At 36.1% G+C, this 19,015-nt stretch overlaps 1 protein-coding gene across 4 annotated transcripts in view; it reads left to right on the top strand.

The window, feature by feature from the left end:
- MTA3 (metastasis associated 1 family member 3) overlaps positions 1–19,015 on the top strand; it is a 137,826-nt gene that overhangs the window by 27,911 nt on the left and 90,900 nt on the right. For all 4 annotated transcript variants that reach the window (XM_048297265.1, XM_048297263.1, XM_048297266.1 and 1 more), the window contains exons 5-6: positions 9,844–9,907; positions 10,970–11,087. In XM_048297265.1, coding sequence (XP_048153222.1) covers positions 9,844–9,907; positions 10,970–11,087 — 182 coding nt within the window. The remainder of the gene's footprint in view (positions 1–9,843; positions 9,908–10,969; positions 11,088–19,015) is intronic.

The raw sequence follows: 19,015 nt of genomic DNA, 5'->3' as shown, positions 1-19,015 counted from the left end.
TAATTGCTCTAAAGTTTAATATTTCTTATGAATAGTGAAGCAGCATTTATTTATACATCAAGGTTCATCTTACCATTTCAATACCTTTGCTTATTTCTTGTTTGCTTATATGGTGTTTTAGTCTTGGGGTCGTGGGTTTTTTTTTTTAGGTAAGATGGTGATGACGATTATATTTTAAGTGTTTGGAAAGCATACATAAGTCAAGCACTCTCAGATGTCATAAGAAAATCAGGGGTGAATCTTTTGGGCTGCTTTATACTGCAATAACAACCCTCACCCCCTTCAGAAAAAAAAAAAAATTCTTGCATTTAATTTTACATGTGCAGGATATCTGTGCATTATGTAGATGTTTGTCATTATGGGGTTTGTTCAAAAACTAGTAAATTTGCACTGTAATCTTTAATAGGGAGTGTTTATTCCATCTGCAATTGGATGAACTAAGTGTTTCTTGTGCTTTTTAGAGGATCATATTTGTTGCTTGACATAAACAGCAAATTCAAGTTTTCTGTGCACCTATGGCCTTTAACTCAGAAACACTTTCTGAGCTTTGATTCTGAAATCTTTTTACACATACCTTGTATTTTAAAAACTGACAAACAAAAGACAAAACCAAGAAAAGAACCCTCCAAACTATCTTAAGATGGTCTAGGCTTGTGTGGGATATGCCCAGCCACTGCCCTGGAGGGATGTCTGCTGAGATAAAAGATTTTGCAATCATCCAGCAGGACTCCCTGGAAAGGACTTTGGAGTCATGGTGAGGAAAAGTAGACCCACAATCCTTTGGGAGACCCTATGCAGATCGTTCTGTAACCCATTGGTCTATCCCAGACCCTCTGTAATCCATTGGTCCCCTTGCTGATCCCCTGTATCCCTATAAAAGACCAGTTCGCCTCTGTAGAGAGAGAGAACTCGTCCCTGGCCTTCCCTTCGCCGGAGGGAACCCACAATAAAGCTACCTTCGTTTGGAACCAGCCATAAGGGTCCTCTCATCTCTCTCTCTGGTCTGGTTTGGCCTAGAGGCTGCCCTGCAGAGCTGAGCTGGAATCATGAGCTGATAATCACTAAAGAGCTGACAGCTTCTGCAAGGGCTCCTCTGCCAGCAGCTGAGAGGAAGACACCGAACCTCGGGCAGGCGATTCCTTTCGGGACCATCTCCCCGGACCGGTCACCTCTTCCTGGGTCACAGCCTTGGACCCCACCACCAGCTGTAATAGGCTTGGTTTATTGCTTCTGTTCCAACACAGAAAGGACTTCATGAGCCTTTTAAAAATTGTGATTGCATAAGATAGTTATATTAAAAGCTGATTAATATGATTGAGGAGAATGTGAGTATTTTTGCAGAATGACTGTGCATTTGTGACATTAAAGAGCATCCAAATAGTCAGATCATGAGAAGAGTTCTCCAACTTTGATTAAGAAATTTGGACCTTCTGCATATTTTTATATGCAAGCATACAAAAAAGTGTACTTGAACTTCTAAAATATTAGTCTATAAGGGCCTTGGTTTCCCTCTTTTGACATTATTCTGATCAGTAATGCAGTCCAGAACACAGTGTTAATTTTTTTTTTTAGTTTCGTGTTTTGTTTGTTTTAATTGTTTGGTGATGGTGGTTTTGTGTTATTTTGTTGGTTGTGTTTTTGGCTGTTGTTAAATGGTACCCTTGCTCTTGGGCAGACTAAAGGAACTTTGATTGGTACCACTTTGTAGGCATAGCAGAAAAAGCAGCTTAAGAATGTGCAGTTTATAAGAACATGCCATGCTTACAAACTGTATCAGTGTGACGCTTTTTAGATGTGTTATAAATGACTCAGTTGTTTGAAGTATCAATATTAGTGCGTCCTAATGAGATCATGAAGAAGAAAGAACAGCAAAAAAGAAAGTTGTGTGATAAAACTGAGATTTAGAGAAATGCTTTTCTTCTGAATGTGGGATTCCTTCATTCAAAACACAACAAATGATCTGAAGCTCAAGATAGATACGGCAGGTCATTTTATAGTGTTGCTTTTCAAGACAGGCCACTTTAGAATTTAGTGGTATTACCGCAGAATACCGTTTGGCATTCCTGGCAAACTAGATGTTTCTGCATACAGGGTGTGTGGGTATATATACAAATTTTAGCTACTTTTTAAAAACTTACTATGAGCCTTATAAGCCTGATTATTTTCTGGCATAAATCAGACTGGATAAGGAATGAATTTGTTTTGCATAGGTATATGCTTACCTGATCATTTGGATTGTTGAGCAAAGTATTCTTCCTTTCTGGATTGAGTTTATTTGGAGGAAAGGGACCTTTGAAGCATGTCTGACTTTTTTTTTTTTTTTTTCCCCCAATAGGATTCAAAATATTCTTACTTGAATTAAAATGAAAATTCAGTCTAGGAGAGAATTCTGTTTTCAGATGTGGTCAATAGCCAGTACTAGTAACAGCGTAAGAAAAAGTATATTTATCAGTGGAAAACTGTCACTTAAATATCTGAAAATCAGTACATATTTCCCTGTAGTGATATAATTACAAAGTAGGAGCCTTTCATATGGTGCAAAACTTTTATGCTCAGTTGCATGGAGTGATGTGTGTTGCTTCCGAGCTGGGCAACTTGTAATGGACTTGATGATCTTAAAAGTGTTTTCCAACCTAAATAGTTTCATGATTGTATGAAAAATCATTCCTAACCAGCCTCCTGTGGTTTTGTTCAATTCATGTGCATCACTGCTGCTGTGCTAAAAGGGAACAAATTTTTTACTTTTAAGCATGAATTAGTCCCTAGAGAAAATATATCAATGACTTGAGTTTGCAACAATGCAGTTTCCAGTTTACAGCAAGTACATCTACAGTTATGCTTGTTTTGAGATATCAAAATATGTAGTTTTACTATGACTGCATCAAGAAAATATTTACCTTTTAATTACTTTTAAATCCATGTCAGCTGGGCACGATTGCTCTGTAAATGTTACCAATTTCAAGTGGTCAAAATTAGCACTCTAGCTCTAATTAAAACTGAATTTTTTGACTAAAAGCCACACTCAGTATAAAAATCCTGGGCCATGCATATGATCTGTGCATGTGTTCAGATGCCAGGCATTTACTAGTTCATTTAGATGTGCATAAATCAGTTTGCCATGCATTCTATTTTTAATTTTATTTGATCAAGCATGTATTAATCAGATAATATCAAGTTTATTGATTTATCTTTTGGCCACAGATACACAATCTTGTACTCTTCAGAAGATTGGCATTATTTTGTCAGAGGCGCATATCCCAGTAGTAGTCACCTAGCGAATACTTTTGGTTTTCGTTTGGGTTTTCTTCTTCATGTTTGAGATGGCTCTGTAAATGAACAAACTTGAGCCAATTCATTATGAATCAATACAATGCAGAAATTTTTTTTTGTCAATTCCAAATTTTGATTGAATATTTTAAAAGTCAAAATGTAGTTAGGGATCTATTATAGGTTTAAATCACTATGATGATGGGGGTTTTTTTGTTTTTAGTGTTAAGCAATAGCTTGCTCTCCAGTTAATCTCTTTGCAGTCTTGTGAACTTGAAATTTGCTATAAAGACATTGGTATGTGTCTGTCAGCATCATTCTGTGCCCCTTAAACTGTGCTTCAAAGTAAAATGCACAGGTACTCTTAATATTGGCTTCCAGTGACTGGGGAATCAATTTCATATAATTAGTAGAAGCTCTTTGAGCTCCACAGTTCCCACTCTGTGGTTTGGTGATCATCATTGCAATTTAGGCTGCTTGTAAGGGATCGAGACTTGGCTCAAACTGGATGTTTCATTGGAAATCTTCAGGACACTTTCTCATTTAAGAGAGTTCAGGAAAAAAAGTACTGTTATTTCAGGTAGCTCTCTCTTTCTTTACTTAGTATCTGTACCTTTCCCACTCCTCCTTTTCTCCCTTTATGCTGGATATGAGAAAGATTACTCTTGAGTTCTACTCCTGCACCTGCTCCTTTCTACCCCTCTTCATTATGCACCTTCATTTTAGTTTAATCTCTGATTGTCACTGAAGTAACAGCATATGTTAAAATCAAATCAGATTTTTCTCACAAGCATAATATTTCCTAATATTCTTTCCTGTTATTTTATTTTCAGACTGTCTAGCTAGTGACTCATGCTTCTGTGTTCCAAATGTCTACCAAGACACTAACATTTCTTGATGCAGATCATCAAGATACAATTGGTATATATCTGTACAAAATCATCCAACATAATTCTGTCATATTCAGGAGAGCAATTAATAATTGTTATTTCCAAGTCTCTGGGGTCATGCCTGCATGTGTTTTTTTCTTTCTGCCGCTTGTATCTGAATTAGCAATGCATTTAAAGTTTCATTGACTTGGTGGGAACCCAGAGCAATGAGTTCTGAGAGTTCTTGCACTGTGTCATTGTCATAGGCTACATCTTCATTCCAATAGGAGATTTCATTGGCATGGTACTGAACGCATGAGGTTGCCTTTCTCTACTCCTATCATTCATGCTGGTTAGCAGGCAGCAGGTGTTTTGTTTCTCATCATTTCTTTCTATATTTTTTTTTTTTTTGCATACCTCCTGTTCCAAGAAATCCTTATTTTAAAAAAATTAGTATCTCATGGGCTGTCTTACTCATCTGGTGAAAATGTGAAGAAATAGCCTGCAAGAACAGCAGAACGGGAATTGTAGAGGCTTTCCACTGGTGTGCTGATGATGCCTTTTCCTGGTCTTAAAATCAAGAGTCATACACAGTTAAAAGGGAAAAAGGGATTTTACCTTGGTATTTATTTTAAGGATCCTTAGGTGCACATGTCCAGGTCAAATGCACCGAAATGCACACTCCCAAAAGATCTGGTATAACATTATGGGTTTTACTAATTAGCATATCTATCAAAAATTCCCCAATGAGACGCTTGAATGAGCCCCCCTTCCCAAGGGGCTTTCCCCTGGATGGTTCTATCTTAGTTTACAGAATGTGTTCTGGAGAGGACCTTGGGGTCTGGTCCCCTACCTACGAAGCTTCTAAAATGTTTAGTCTCTCAGCTTGACAAACAAGTCCAAGAATGTAGGCAAAAAGCACTAAGAATACAGAAGTTGTAAAAAGGTATAACGGGTATAAAAGAAAAGGCAAAAAAATCTTCATGGCATCACTGAAACCAACAGGGACTGTAAAAAATTGAAGAAGTTGCTGTTGATTTCGATTCATTTTGATAGTTTTAAAATAGAAATGTTTGCATCAGCTTTTTAAAAATGTAGGTAGAGATTTTAATCTATATTTTTGAGTACTTTGAGAAAAAGGTCTTTAAAGAACAATTACCCAGACAGTGCAAACAAGAAGGCATTTAAGTGTATCTTCTGGGCAGTTTGGTGTTTTGCTCTAGGTTGTTTAACCAGACTATACTGAAGTCTTTTCATAACATTGTCTGGTGTAATTCTTGAGCTGGTTATCATCATCTTTTGCCTTCATTGTAACAGCTTAGTAAGGGCAGTCTTGTCCTTTTCTCATCTAAATATTGATGTCAGAGTCTTGTCTAAAGTATGTTCCCACATTTTTCATTCCTCTATTTGGTCTCACTGAAATATGATACTTTTTTGTCTTTAGTTTTCAAGATCTCTTAGGTCTTAGCTTACTCTCTGTGAAGTCTCTACTTCAGGACTGGCATGGTAACTGACATCTCACGTAGAATGTTGATTTTCATTAGGTCCTTATTGAAACTCAAAAAGTCTCACAAAGCTGTCATTTATTTGTTAGAATTTAATTCTCCTTTTCTTTGTTCCGCAGTAAACAGTCTCCCACCCATCCAAGGTAATATAGTTCCCTAAAACAGGGAGGGGAGGAAAACAAATCCTTATGTTCCCCACAATGAGACTTCTATCTAACATGATGACTAGTATTTCTTACCATTTCCTTTTAATCCTCACTAGTGTCTCTGTGCTTTGAGGTTTCAGCTGTAGATGGTTAGAGGTTTGGTTTTGGGACTGTATGGTCCTAGCTTTCGGCTGTTGAAGAAATCCTTTCCTACAAAATCATTAAGGCACTTTTTCTATAGTATGATTTTTGTGAAGAGAGAGAGTGAGTCTCATTTCTATATTGTAACAGAAGGGCTTCCCTGGGGTATGGAAGTAGGTTGTATGCATGGAAAAATAGCTTGTCAGGCATCCCTTAGCTGATGGGTGTAAATGATCAGGAATCGTCAACCCACTGGTGAAGTCACCTGGGACATACAAAAAAATTTACAAGCAGACAAAAGCTTCTAACAAATGAGAGTGAAGGAAGGTGTTGCATGTGAAAAGAGCTTTCACATGATTAATGCTTTAAAGAAAAAAGTTATGAGTTGTGGCTCTGGCTACTAGGACAGGTGAAGAAATTCAATCCTAAGTGTTTTATATGATAGAAGCTGGCAAATACCATGAGCACATATATACAGTCAAGTTTTATTGTCTCCTTTTACTGCAAGACCTCTAAATTACTTTTTGTTGCTGTCTGATTTAATAATATAATAAGTTTTGTTGACATAGTTGTCAGCTCAATGGAACAACTCTTTATTTATGACCAGTTTAAATATGAAGTACATCTAAGAGCAGAAAGAATTCTGGAGGCACAACTTAATCTCATCAAAATTAAATTGTAATGAAGACATAAAAGCTAACTTACTTTTTTGTTTGCTGTTTGTGTATTGCTGAGGTTGCTGAAACTTTCCCTCAACATTCCTACAAGATAAATTTTGCCTAATTCTGTAGGAAATAAAAACAAATTTTCTGAATATTTTTAATTTGAGAAAAAGGACCAAACCAGATATGTCATCTTAACATCAAGACCTTCTGATGCTGTTAACTAATAATTCACCTTCGTGATACCAGTTAAGTCAAGAATGCTGCTTGTTGGAAGAATACAGCTTAGATCAGACAATCAGAGTCACATAAGAGGAGGAAGGTTTCATACGTGAAAAAACAGTAGACAACTCTTCATTTATTTATTTAATTATTTTTTTAAAGCCAGCTCTTTGTAGTTTTTACCTGAGTTTTGTTCAGTTTAGTGACAGATTTCAGGCAGGAGACTCCAATAGAACAATGAAACTGTGGCATTGTATGCCTTCAGTCTAAGTAATACTCAAATTGCACAGACAGTAGGATTTCTGAAAGAAGAGAGTATAATTTTATTTTGGTGTGTGACTGATTTCATAATCTGGTAAATGCAGCGTACACGCTCTTTCATTTGTTTTTGTAGGTAGCTAGCTCCCCCTTTCTTTTCTCTGTCTAGTTTAGAATAGTCAGATTTTATCCTGTTATATTGATTATTTATTTGATATAGCTCTTTCTGTCCCAATTTTCTGAAATTATTTACAAACATTAAGGAATGAAGCTCCAGAACTCTGTAAGGAGGAAAATATTGTTTTTAAATCCAGAGAAGCTATGGGTTTTCAGAAACATCCCTTAAAGAAATTACTCCCAAGTCGCCTTGTAATGTGGTTTAAATGACATTAACTTTTTCTCCAGGGCTTTTTGATTTTTAGTATTGAAGAAAGGGTGAAAAGTGCAGTGGTGGTAGGAGAATATTAAGGGGCATATTACTGCAAATCAATATTCACTTAAGTTATTTCCTTAGCATCCGTGACTGAGGGGTGCTGGAAACAATACAATTAACTAGATGCTTGGTTCAACCCAGCAGGGCATTTGCAGCTAGACAGAGAAGCTTTTCCTCCGATGGGAAAGAAAGAGAGGAGTTACATAAACAGAAGCTTTTGTAAGTTTGGTAAAGATTCTAAATCACTTATATTAAGTATTGCAGGTTTCTAGATTACAGAAATGGGTAACTGTAATATAGAGAGTCAAAATTAGAAAAAAAATCTGTGATTTACCTGTTTTCAAATGTGAGTTTTGTTGTTTTTTTATTTTTATTTTAGTGTCTGCTGCAGTTCTAGTACTGTCTTTATTGAGACACAAGTCCCTGCAGTAAGAGGTCATATATGCATACAAAACATTACCTCTGTAACCTCTGTGGCTCCAGCCGTTAGATGGTTAAAGTGCTGCACAAAGAAATGTAGCATCCAACAGAAATTCACTCACTTAGAAGACATGCTGCAGGGACTAATCTTGTGTCTTAATGAAATAAAATGAATTTTTTAACGGACCAGCAATAAAAGATGAGGTCGGTCAATAAAATACTCTTGCAGTCGCGATGGCAGTGAAGCAGTGAATGCCTCTGTGGTAATTGGAGTTAAAGAAGGGCAGGCTGTAGTGGAGAGAGAGAGCATACTAGACCTCTATGGAATAGAAGCAGACTGGAAAGGTATACTCCTGGTTAGCCTTTTACATTAAAAACCCCAATAAAATATTAAAATAAAGTTGGAAAACTGACTTCGTGCTACAGCATAATTAATTTTTAGAAGTGAAGGCTCTGGAATTATCAAGGCCAAAGGTTTCAAAAGCACCGTCAAGGAAATGGGGTATCGAGGAGGTTTTCTACTTCTCCACTGCAGGAGGCTTTTCCTCCGCTGTTTATTGTGCTCAGACTTTCTTTCTCCTCTTCCCATCATTTCTCTTTGTTGATGTGGTTCTCCTGACAGGTATGACAATGAGGAGGAATTCCGGAGGTAATGTGTGGCTTATCCCCCTTTCCCAGGATGTGCAGTGGCAGTGATTAAGGCATTAGCTGGCTATGTTCACTTAATGATCGGCCATTAGCAATCGGCTTCTAATGCCTCTGGTTGAGCTTAGAGTCAGCATTCCCTGACTTGAACGACAGGTTTTTTACAATACCTGCTTTGGTGTTATCTTAAAATGAAGATGGTGTCTTCAAACAATTACTTTTTCTCTATTTGTATTCTGGTCTGTTCCCTGAGGGAAGATGGGAGATGGTTGTTGGGGCATAGTTCCTGTAACTGTATGTATAAGGGCACAGGAACCTCCTGGCAAATACCAACTAAACTGAGTAAAATTTAGGTGCATGAAATACGAGGTGCTGTATGTAAGGGGTAACAAATATATCTTCATATATATACACACATACGTACATACATATATATGTATAAAATGGTCGTTCAGTTGTAAATGGTAACATAAAAATGCGAGTTGTTACCAAGACAATTCAGCACACTTTAAATTTTTCATCCACATCCATGAGTGTTTCTTTAAAATACCATTTGTTAAAAATAATTCTGCAGGTTATTCTGCAGAGAAGCTGGAGACAGAGGAATTTGAGGCAAGGCAATGCTGGGGGAGATGGGGATGAGAAGGGGGTGAGGGCAGTGGGGTCAAACTCCCATTGCCTTGACTACTTGCGTTACACATGGGCAGGTCTGTACCACTGCTGAGCAACAGGAGGCTGCACAGAAACGCGGTTGTTAGCACTTTAATGTGGGCGTAGAAGAAACTAATAGAATTCCATGATTCATTATTAAAAATAGTTCCATTCAAAAGAGAAAAGTGCTTTGTTTTCACAGCCTCAAAGGTAAAACCTTATGTTCTTTCCAGTTTGGGTTGTTTGTTTTCAGATTATATACTCAAAATACTGGAGATAAGTCACTTGGACTGGTGTTTCTTTAATCCAGGCCTTTTTATTAATTATATGTGTATGTATTGTTTGCCATTGTACCTCTTCTCTTTCTTTGCTTCTCCATTACTGGAACTATATCCCAGTTTGTATGTATTTGAATGCTTGGGTCAGTACAGCCATTTATTTTGATGCTTTGATGTTAATTTTGGTATTTTTAAAGTATGGCAATGTTTATTTTTATATTTTATAATATTTTTATATTTTTAGTGTAGAAGATTAAGGTATATCTGGATTGTTTTCTTATAAAAAACTCTTTACTTGAAATTTGAACTTTTTACTAAGCAGCTGTTCTTGCTTGTCTTTCTGTAGGGGAAAATGCAGTGTTGCACTTCTGAATGAGACAGAATCTGTGCTGTCATACCTGGAGAAAGAGGTAATTGTGGTTTCTATTAAATATTAGGATGGGTTTAATTTTCTTTTACAGCTGCATTTTTAATAAATGGACAAACAACACTTTGAAGATCTTATTTTGAAAAATAGCTTAGAAAAATTAGTTGCTCAAAACACTGATTTTAAAATGTTATTGGATAAAAAATTAATTGACACTCTTAAATGATAGGTTTCTTATGAATATGTTTGTATTTAGAAAATAATTAATTTAAAGTAATTCAATGCGGCATCTTACAGAAGAAAAATATAGAGATGTTTTCCTGTAGTCGATACTGAAGGGAGAATTCACATGGTGCTTTTTTTTTCTCCTTAATCTTTCCTTTTTTTTTCTTTTATTGTATGGAAAGTATCTCCTCACCTTCCTCTAGAAGGTACTTAGGATGCTGAGCTTTACCAGAGAGAAAGAAATTTCCCCAAGAATTTGAAAGATAACTGTATTGCAAAATGCCTTCAAAATAAACATATTTTTCTTTGGAATGTCTTAATATAACATCAGGAAGACAGTGGTTTGTAACTGAAATTAACATGCCTTTATTTTTAAATTCCTACACCAAACCACTGATAATCAGTAAAAATATTTCTGAGAGCAGGACTTGGCCTATACTTATGTGATTGTTCCACATTTGCCAATACTGTTTTAGTGCCTGAAAAGGATTTACACAGGCAGTGTTTTGTTTTTGGTTTTTTTTTTTTTTTTTTTTGAGACTAATTTATAATGAGAAGTCAGTATGGTAGAGATACTTATGAGTGGAAACATGTTAAATTCAGAAAGCTGTTAACATTAATTCTCTTCAAATCCATTGATATATTTTTGTGTATGACTCTTTTCATTATTGCTCTGTTCTGAAGTAAGTCCTATCAATGAGAGAAGTTTCAATTAGCTTTTAAAGGTACTCATGAAATATCTGTATTATGTAAAATAAAGATTTATGTACCAAATCTGTGTTCTGTCAAGTGTGCAAATTTCCAGATGGGAGGTGTTACAAGTTAACAAACCTAATTTTAAAAATTATTATGCTGTTGCAAATATGTCTTTTTTTTTTAGGATACTTTTTTTTATTCATTGGTGTATGATCCATCATTGAAAACGCTTTTAGCAGACAAGGGAGAAATCAGAGTGGGGCCCAGATATCAAGCAGATGTGCCAGACATGCTTGTGGAAGGTAAATATATGATCTTTGATTAGTGAAAAGAATAAAAGTCCTCATATTGCATTATTGCTCATGCTGACTTTCTGAACTAAATTAATACATAGAGGCAGTCAAAGTAAGATGGTAGGTCTGAGAAAATTTATGAATGCCAGTAGATATGGAAAAAGAAAGGACTCTTGAATAGCTGTTAAAAATATGTCCGTTTCCAGTCTGTGCATGGGCATTCAATATTTGTTTGTTTAATTATATGGTCTGGTTAGTTACTTAACATAGGCTGCATTGAGAGAAGATGTTAAGAACCAACCCATTTTGTAAAATAATAACACTGTAGTAAAACAAGTGAAAAATATATTTCTTCTTTCCCTTTTAAAATGAAGAATGCATAGAGAATGTATGTCTTTGTTTCTTCTTATTTTAACATATTGTCTTTAAAGCCTCTTGTCTGTTTTGTAGCAGGATTGAAACAACTATTTCTAGCCTTGGCATTGCTTTAAAATCACTAATATTTTTAAAATTTTATTTATTTATAATCTAGCACAACTACCTACGCCTTAGTCTTTTGCTATGTACAAACTATTCTTTTAAACAAAATTGCAAGTAAAATATTTATTTAATGTTTGTATGGCATTTAAGAAGTATGAATAGCTATGTCTTGTTGTACTTGCAATTGTATTTGCCCATTAAATTAAAAAAAAAAAAAGTTTCCTCAGAAGTATCTAGATGTAGATACTATTTTCAAGAATCATGGTAGTTACTCTTTAAAAAGAAAGGATTATGTGAGAAGAACATCACTTGCAGTAAGTCCAAGGAGTTCTGAATGCCCCAAATATATATATTTGTAACCTTAAATGTTGTGTTTTCTACTCACCATGATCTGCTTTTTTTTTTGCTGCTGTACTTTTTCTTTTGCACAAAATCCCCCATTATTTCTGATTTCTACAGAGCTTATTTAATAAATGTATAAAACAAGAATAATTTGGTTTCCTGGCAAGTGGCAGATTATTTTACAATGAATGTTGTTTAATAGATCATCTGCATTATTATTCTGACTCATCTTTTAATAACCAGAAATAAACTCTAGGAAGTCACTTCCAGGTTTGTTTACAAGGTGTACAGACCTGTTTCAGAACATGTTTATGAATAGACTGTGATCCACTGCTATTCTTGCTGTAAAATGTACCTGCCATAGGGAAAAAATAGTCCTGTAGGCATTCATATGCTCAGGAGGAAAGCTTGCCAGAGGGCTAGTGTGAAAATGGCTGTCTCAATGTGTGTGAGAGGTAACTGGGAAGTACTGATCTGATTCCCAAGTACCTGGTTGAACTGTAGGTAGTTTTCAGGATAACTGGGGTTGTCTGCCAGACAGGAAATCTTTTCCTACTGAATTTTTCTTACTTAAATTACTAAAGACAGAGGCTAATTATGAGATAGTGAACATTACATATAAATTTTTTCCTGTTCAAATTTTACTTACTTGGTTTTTTTCTAAAATTAAATTCCATATTCATTTAAACTAAAGTTACCAAGTTCTTCTGGAGCTTAACATTCTGAGTTAAATACTTGATTTAGTTAACATGAGTAGATGATCTCTTTCTCATATCATGGAGATAGGATTTCACTGTGTGTTACTGTCTTCTTTTTCTCACACCCCACTAACCCCCAAAATGCAATGAGTGGTGCAGTCTTCTTGCTGCCTTTAGTAGGAAGTAATAATCCATCAAAGCTGAGAAGCACGAAACTGCCCACAAACCAAGGATCTGTTGGTACATGGAGCACTTGAGCAGTTTAGTTGGCTCAATCTGCACTTATTTCAAGTGGCTGGTGGAAAAAAAGAGTTTGGTTTTGGGAGGATAAAAATATCTGAATTATGGTAGTTTGGGCTGATTTTTTTCTAAATGTTTCCATAGCCCTCTGACCTCCAAGGAAAAACAAAAGATGATTCAGCTGTTGCTGTGTCTATGTAAGCTGACAGCCTGGAAGTTAATCCATTCACTGTCAAGCCTTTTCTTTCACGAAAACAAATCTAAGCAATGTTAAAAATTATTAGAATAGAAGAGTTATATTTGGAAAATATGGATTCTGTGAAGATATTTAATCTTTATGTAAATTTTCAGCCTGTATTGTTAAAAGTGGCTAGTGATCTGTATCTCCAAATTGTTATGCTGTAATATGTAACTTTTAAGCCTAGAGCCATCACCTGAAATTAAAAGACAGAATTTAGACAACATCCTGTCAGTTTGGAAAAATCAGATTTTATATCATCTAATAATAATATTGCGAAATAAAATTAAAAGCATTGCTGAATTTGTTCACACATAAAAGTTGTCCTGTAATATAAAGGAAGACTACTTTTTTGAAGGTGGTTGGTAGGCATATTTTATATTTACAGAAAATCCCCAGAACCATTAAAAAAAAGTTTAGACAAATCAAAGATTCAGACACCATCAGTTGTTTTATTTTCAAAGTTACTGGCATATAAATCCAATTCAAATGACCAAAGACAGTTCAGATTAGCTTTCAGAAGACCAGTCACAACATGGCAGAAAAGGAAAAAAATGCTCTATAAACATGAAATTAATTTGTTGAAAATACACAGATGAATTCTAGTAGATGAAATATTCCAGTTCTATCTGAATAGACTATGGCGTTTTTGTTTTGGATTTTTTGGTGTTTATTGGAGAACTCTGTGTGTTTTTTGTAGGAATAGATTTTTTTTTTTTCCTTGCATTGATGTTGCCATTTTTGCATCCTTGAGTAAAACGTACTGCAAAAGCAGGTGTTTAGGTCAAACTTTGGATAATGCAGCATACCTGTTTCTCCCTGCCCCAGGGGTGTTTTATAAATTTATATTTCTCTTTAATTTTTGAAATTAAAAGAACGCCTACTTTCAAAAGACTAAAAGGTTTATTAAAAACAAGATGTGTAATAAAGTATTCCAGATTCAACTGTTTTCTGTTTTCCCACTTCAAGTTATATTGGGTCATAAATCCTTTACACAATTGCGGTAAACAAATGTAAACAAAGTTTAAATTTGGTTGAAAAGCGTAAACCTTGTAAATCTATGCCACTTTTGTTTGTAATGGTGTAGCTAAATTGCTTAGATCACACATTTAGTGAAGACTGTAACTTTGGAGAAAGACCAGGCAGATTTCTTTCCACAGTCTCTTCCGACTTTTGTTATCACCATTCTTGGGAGTAAAACTTGGGAGTAAAAGTTGTCAGATTTGAATGATGATATGGTTGTGTGATGTCTTCCATCCCCCCAGTGCCAAGCGTTACAGTCTGTCTACATTCTAGTTTGAAGATTTTTAGGGTCTTTTTAGTTGCTCCTGAAGGCAGGAGACTGTTCTACAGCATTGACTCAAATTCTGGCTAGCAGGATACAGAAAAAGGTCCTTTCTTTAACAACACATTCTCTAGTGGCTTGCTTGGTGGATGTAGCAGTTTATTTTCACATCTGTATCCAGCATGGGGCAACATTCTTCTCCTCTGTGCACAGCAAGAATAAAAAGATTTATCTCTGAGAATCAAGAGCATGAATTTGGACAAGTAGTATCTTGTTTTGAGCATCCCTACTGCACAGTACAGGAGCAAGGTATGTGGTTCTCTGCATGTGTGATGGCCAGAAGCTGCTGTCTGGTGCACTCACCTGCTGTATTTGATCAACAGCTTATAGGTGACTAGTAACTTCAGTAAACAAAGCTAAAGACCCTAAACAAGCAAGAACAAAACCCTATACAGTGTTGGTTTGGGCAAGGCATTATTATTATTGTTACTTAGTAACAAGACACTTTTATAGGTTGTTCTGAATATGATCAAATTGTTGTCACCTTTAACAGATTGTATTTAGTCATGTTTTGTGTACAGGGAGATTGCAGCCAGGCAAGCTACTTTAGATACTTGGTAGACTTTTATATGACATTGATTCTTACTTGTCTCACAGCTTTAAAGTCCAAATGTTTTTAAATTCTGGCATTTCAACCAGTGTGTCTCAGGCAGTGGAACAACTGATGCAGTGACAGGTTGTTTTACATGGTTGGCTAAAAAGCAGAGAAAGAGAGAGAGAAAAGTGCTGGCATGTCATTAGGGATCTGGTTTATGAAGTAGGATAATGCTTAAGTATGGGAGAAACAGGAAAGTTTCTTTGCTCTGTAGGAGTTCATCTAATGCATTATTGTTTCTGTCACATGCCTGCACTGCTCTTTTTGCCTCATGCATGCCATCACAGGTCTAACTGCAGCTGTCACGCAATGTAAATGCGTTGTCACAAAGTAAAATGCATGACAGATTAGCTGAACAAATACAATTGTAGTCATGTTGCAAATAGGGAAGCCAATTGTTTACTGTAATCTCATTGGCCAAATCAGTAATTTCTTAAGTAATGCTTATTTTCATTCATTGATGGTGTTGTGCATCAAGTGGAAAGGCTGCAACCAAGTCAGAAAAGGTCCATAATTGTTCTTCTGTCCATCAAAGCTCTATTAAAACTTCTGAAGCAAAGGATATTTTCTAAACAAATTAACAAAATATTTTATCATGACTGCATTCTGGGCATGGTATGTAAGTCTGGTGAAACTGTCTGTAGTAATTCTCTGCCAAAAAATATCCCAACCGAACAATTGTATTTTCAAGAAAATTATAACAATTTGAAATAACAATTTCGTATGGGTTTTTTTTAAAGTAATTTATCAAAATAGATTTTCTTATGTTACATTTGATTTCATGTACCAGGATGTGGTAGAACAGTGCAGTGCTAGGTAATGTAACATGTTTAAGTGTTGAAATCAGCATTTTCAAGAAAGCAGCCCAGCAGTGTAGGAAGGACCATGCTGAGTCAGACCATCAGCTGTTTATCCATGCAGGTGATCTTGTCGTTTGTGGTTTCTTAGTGTTCTTAAAACTTGTTTAAAGCCTACTAGAAATCCAATAGGCTGTCATCTTGAGCTTCCTTATGTCCCTCTATGATCTTTTTGCAGCACTTCAGGAATTACGTGAGGTGGGATTTTTCTTTATAAAAGGCCTATTGACCACTGTGGCGTTGTTGCAATTTTGACTAGTTTGGCTAGTATAGCTGTGAGCCTTGACTATGCTTAGTTGCCCACATTTTTTCTTTAGCTCACACTCCCTCCTTCACGCCCTTGGTATAAAACAACTGGATTTGAGCTCATGTGTCTCGATTAGTAGCTGTTGTATTCCTGATACCCTGTAGAAATCTGGAGAGGATTCTTGTCCAAACTCAAATAACTTGTTACTGTTCCTAGTGTATAATTTTTCTGTTACTTCTCCTACAAATGCTTCATTTTAAGATGTATCTTTTAGGTCTTTCATGATGCACATGAACATCTCCACTTCTGTCCAGTCATCACAAATGCAGAAAATTAATTTGATTTCTCTTCCAACAATTAATTTAAATTTATCTTATTTGCTTCCTTTTTGAATAGATCATGTTGTCAAGGTCTTGGACTCTTTGGTAGTTTATAGACCTTTTGACTCTACTGATGGTCTGAGAAGACCTTAGCCGTTTTAATGCCATCTGAAATTTGGACTATGTTGTAGCAAATAGGAGGATAAAAGAAGAGTGACAAGAAAAAAATTAATCCCACATCTAGTAATGTGTCTTAATCACAAAGACGGTTTTCTCCCTCTGTGATGTGAGATGTCCTTAATTTTTGTCTAGCTGAAGGGAAAATTATAGCGTATGAAGTTACCCGTACTCATATATTTCATAAATGTACGAAATTTATTTGGGTATGAAGGAGGGGCAGCTCTGTGGGAAAGGCCCTGCGGTGCTGGCAGACAGCGAGGGGCTCTTGTGTTATCCTGGGCAGCATCCCAGTGGCAACTGTCCCCAGCCACGGTTATCTGAGCAGGGGGAAGTGTCTGCTAAGAATGTTTACTGTGAGTTAATTGCCTGTGTGCAGCAGCTCCTTTCAGCTCATCCAGCTCTCCCCATCGTTAAAGATTCTGAGTACATAGCAAGTCAGGTAGAGCCAGACATCACTGGGCAAAATGGAGACATGCCAGGGAGGGACGCGCGATGATGGATGCAGGAAGGCTTAGTTTGATTTGGGAAGTGAGTTTTCTGTATCCATGCAGAGGTATATGGAAGGAGAGAGGCAGCAAGACATTGACAAGTACGATGTGGAATGATTAGGTTTAAAGGTTTATCTGGAGAAGTGGCTGCTAGTCCTAATTGAATGCCCACATCAGCAATGCCAGACTGTTTGGAAGTTCCTGTTTTAATGGCCTGGAGGGATGATCTTAAGTCACATGCTAATGGTCCCCTCCCAGCTGCAGTCCTGTTCCCTGCCCAGCACTGCATATCTCTTGCATCTGGGTTTAAAAGGAGACCCTAGGGAATTCTTTATGGAGCAGGCATCTGACACAATTGGGTTCTCTCTGGCCATTTAAAGCAATACAAAGAGTGTGAAGTGGGCAAGGAACAGGAGTACCCCCTACTAAGACATACAGAAGAGGAATAAGAGTCTGAAATGGAGGAAGAAGCAGCCTGTAGGAAAGATGTTCTGTTTGAAGCTTTTTTTTCTTCTCGTAAATAAAATTACAAACTAAAAGCTGGAGTCCCTCTTGCACACCTGAAAATACCCAGTGAGTGCCTAGAAATAGTACTTGCTGTGCAGTTTATTTAGTTTTTGAAGCCAAGGCATTTTAGAATTAATGCAGTTCAAGTAACTGAGTGCTTAGTAGGAAGAAAGGGAGCAGTTGGACAAATTTAAGCAAAATTTGGATGATGTACAGAGAAACTGTATTTAAAGTTTCTAAAATTTTTCTGTTTTGAAAAAGAATAAATTAATTACTTTAAGGGTGGTTTCTAAAGTCTTCACTGTTTTTGTGCTTCTTACTGCAACTCAGTTGTAAGAGCATGTTGTTTTTAATAGACCAGACATACCAAATAGAAACTTCTATACTCAGAGTTCAAACCTTTTAATGTTTGGGAATATTGGTATTTTAGGATTTTGAGTTTAAACATAGTTACAAGTAAAGAGACAGATGAGAAACTCATCTACAATCTGTTTGGATTTTTAAAATAGTGAAAGTTCAAGATGCTTAGACTTGGTGTATTGTATTTTCTGGTTCTACAAATGCTTCCCATATAACTAAATCTTTTTTTCATGTAATAAATGAAAAATATGCCTTAGAATAGTGAAACTCAAATGTAATCTCATGAGGAGGGATCTGTTCTGTTACTTTGTGGTACATAATGCTGATTATGTGAACATAATGCTTCATTATATGAACCACTGCTGAGTTTGAAAATCATAAAGCCAGAGACCTACAGCAGTAATTTGAATGGTGCATCTGATTCTGTTGTCAAAAGTCTGTGTGCTGGATTATTTCTGTTAGTGTTGATGTAGTTGCCATGATTTAATTCTGTTGTGAGAAGATAATAATCAGTCCCTTTTAAAAACCCTTGATATGAAATATTTTTAGAAGGTTCTGTATTCAAATATTTCAGTTAAAAATTGGACAGGCAGATACTCTGAAGACAGACAGTGCACGTCTGTGGGAAATATCCGACAGGATAAACAAATATTGTGTCTTCATGTCCTATCGATTTCCAGAAAATATGGTCTGTAATTTGTGCTAAGTGATCACTTTTTTGCTGGATATGAACTGGACACATTAATACAATAGGTAGTTCTTAGAAAATAAAATTCGTAAAATATTGCCTCTTTTTCTCCTGAGTTCAATGTTTCAAGAATATTATCCATCTAACCTTTTGTGTTTAACTGGCTTTAAAAAATCGTGAGGGCTGATGATTCTGATTTTAGTGTTTCCTTTGTGAGTGAAACAAATTGCCATTTCAAGAATAAGTTAGTGGGTTTAATGTAAACCCAGTTGCTTAGGTATGATTGAAGGAAGAGCTGCTTTTCTTGTGCACACACAGAAGGTGGCAACAGCAGCACCTTTAGGCTCTTCGA

The sequence above is a fragment of the Corvus hawaiiensis genome, chromosome 3 (assembly GCF_020740725.1).
Source record: "Corvus hawaiiensis isolate bCorHaw1 chromosome 3, bCorHaw1.pri.cur, whole genome shotgun sequence".
NCBI lineage: Eukaryota > Metazoa > Chordata > Aves > Passeriformes > Corvidae > Corvus > Corvus hawaiiensis.
Note: the sequence above shows the minus strand (reverse complement) of the source record. Positions and strands in the feature narration are given on the sequence as shown.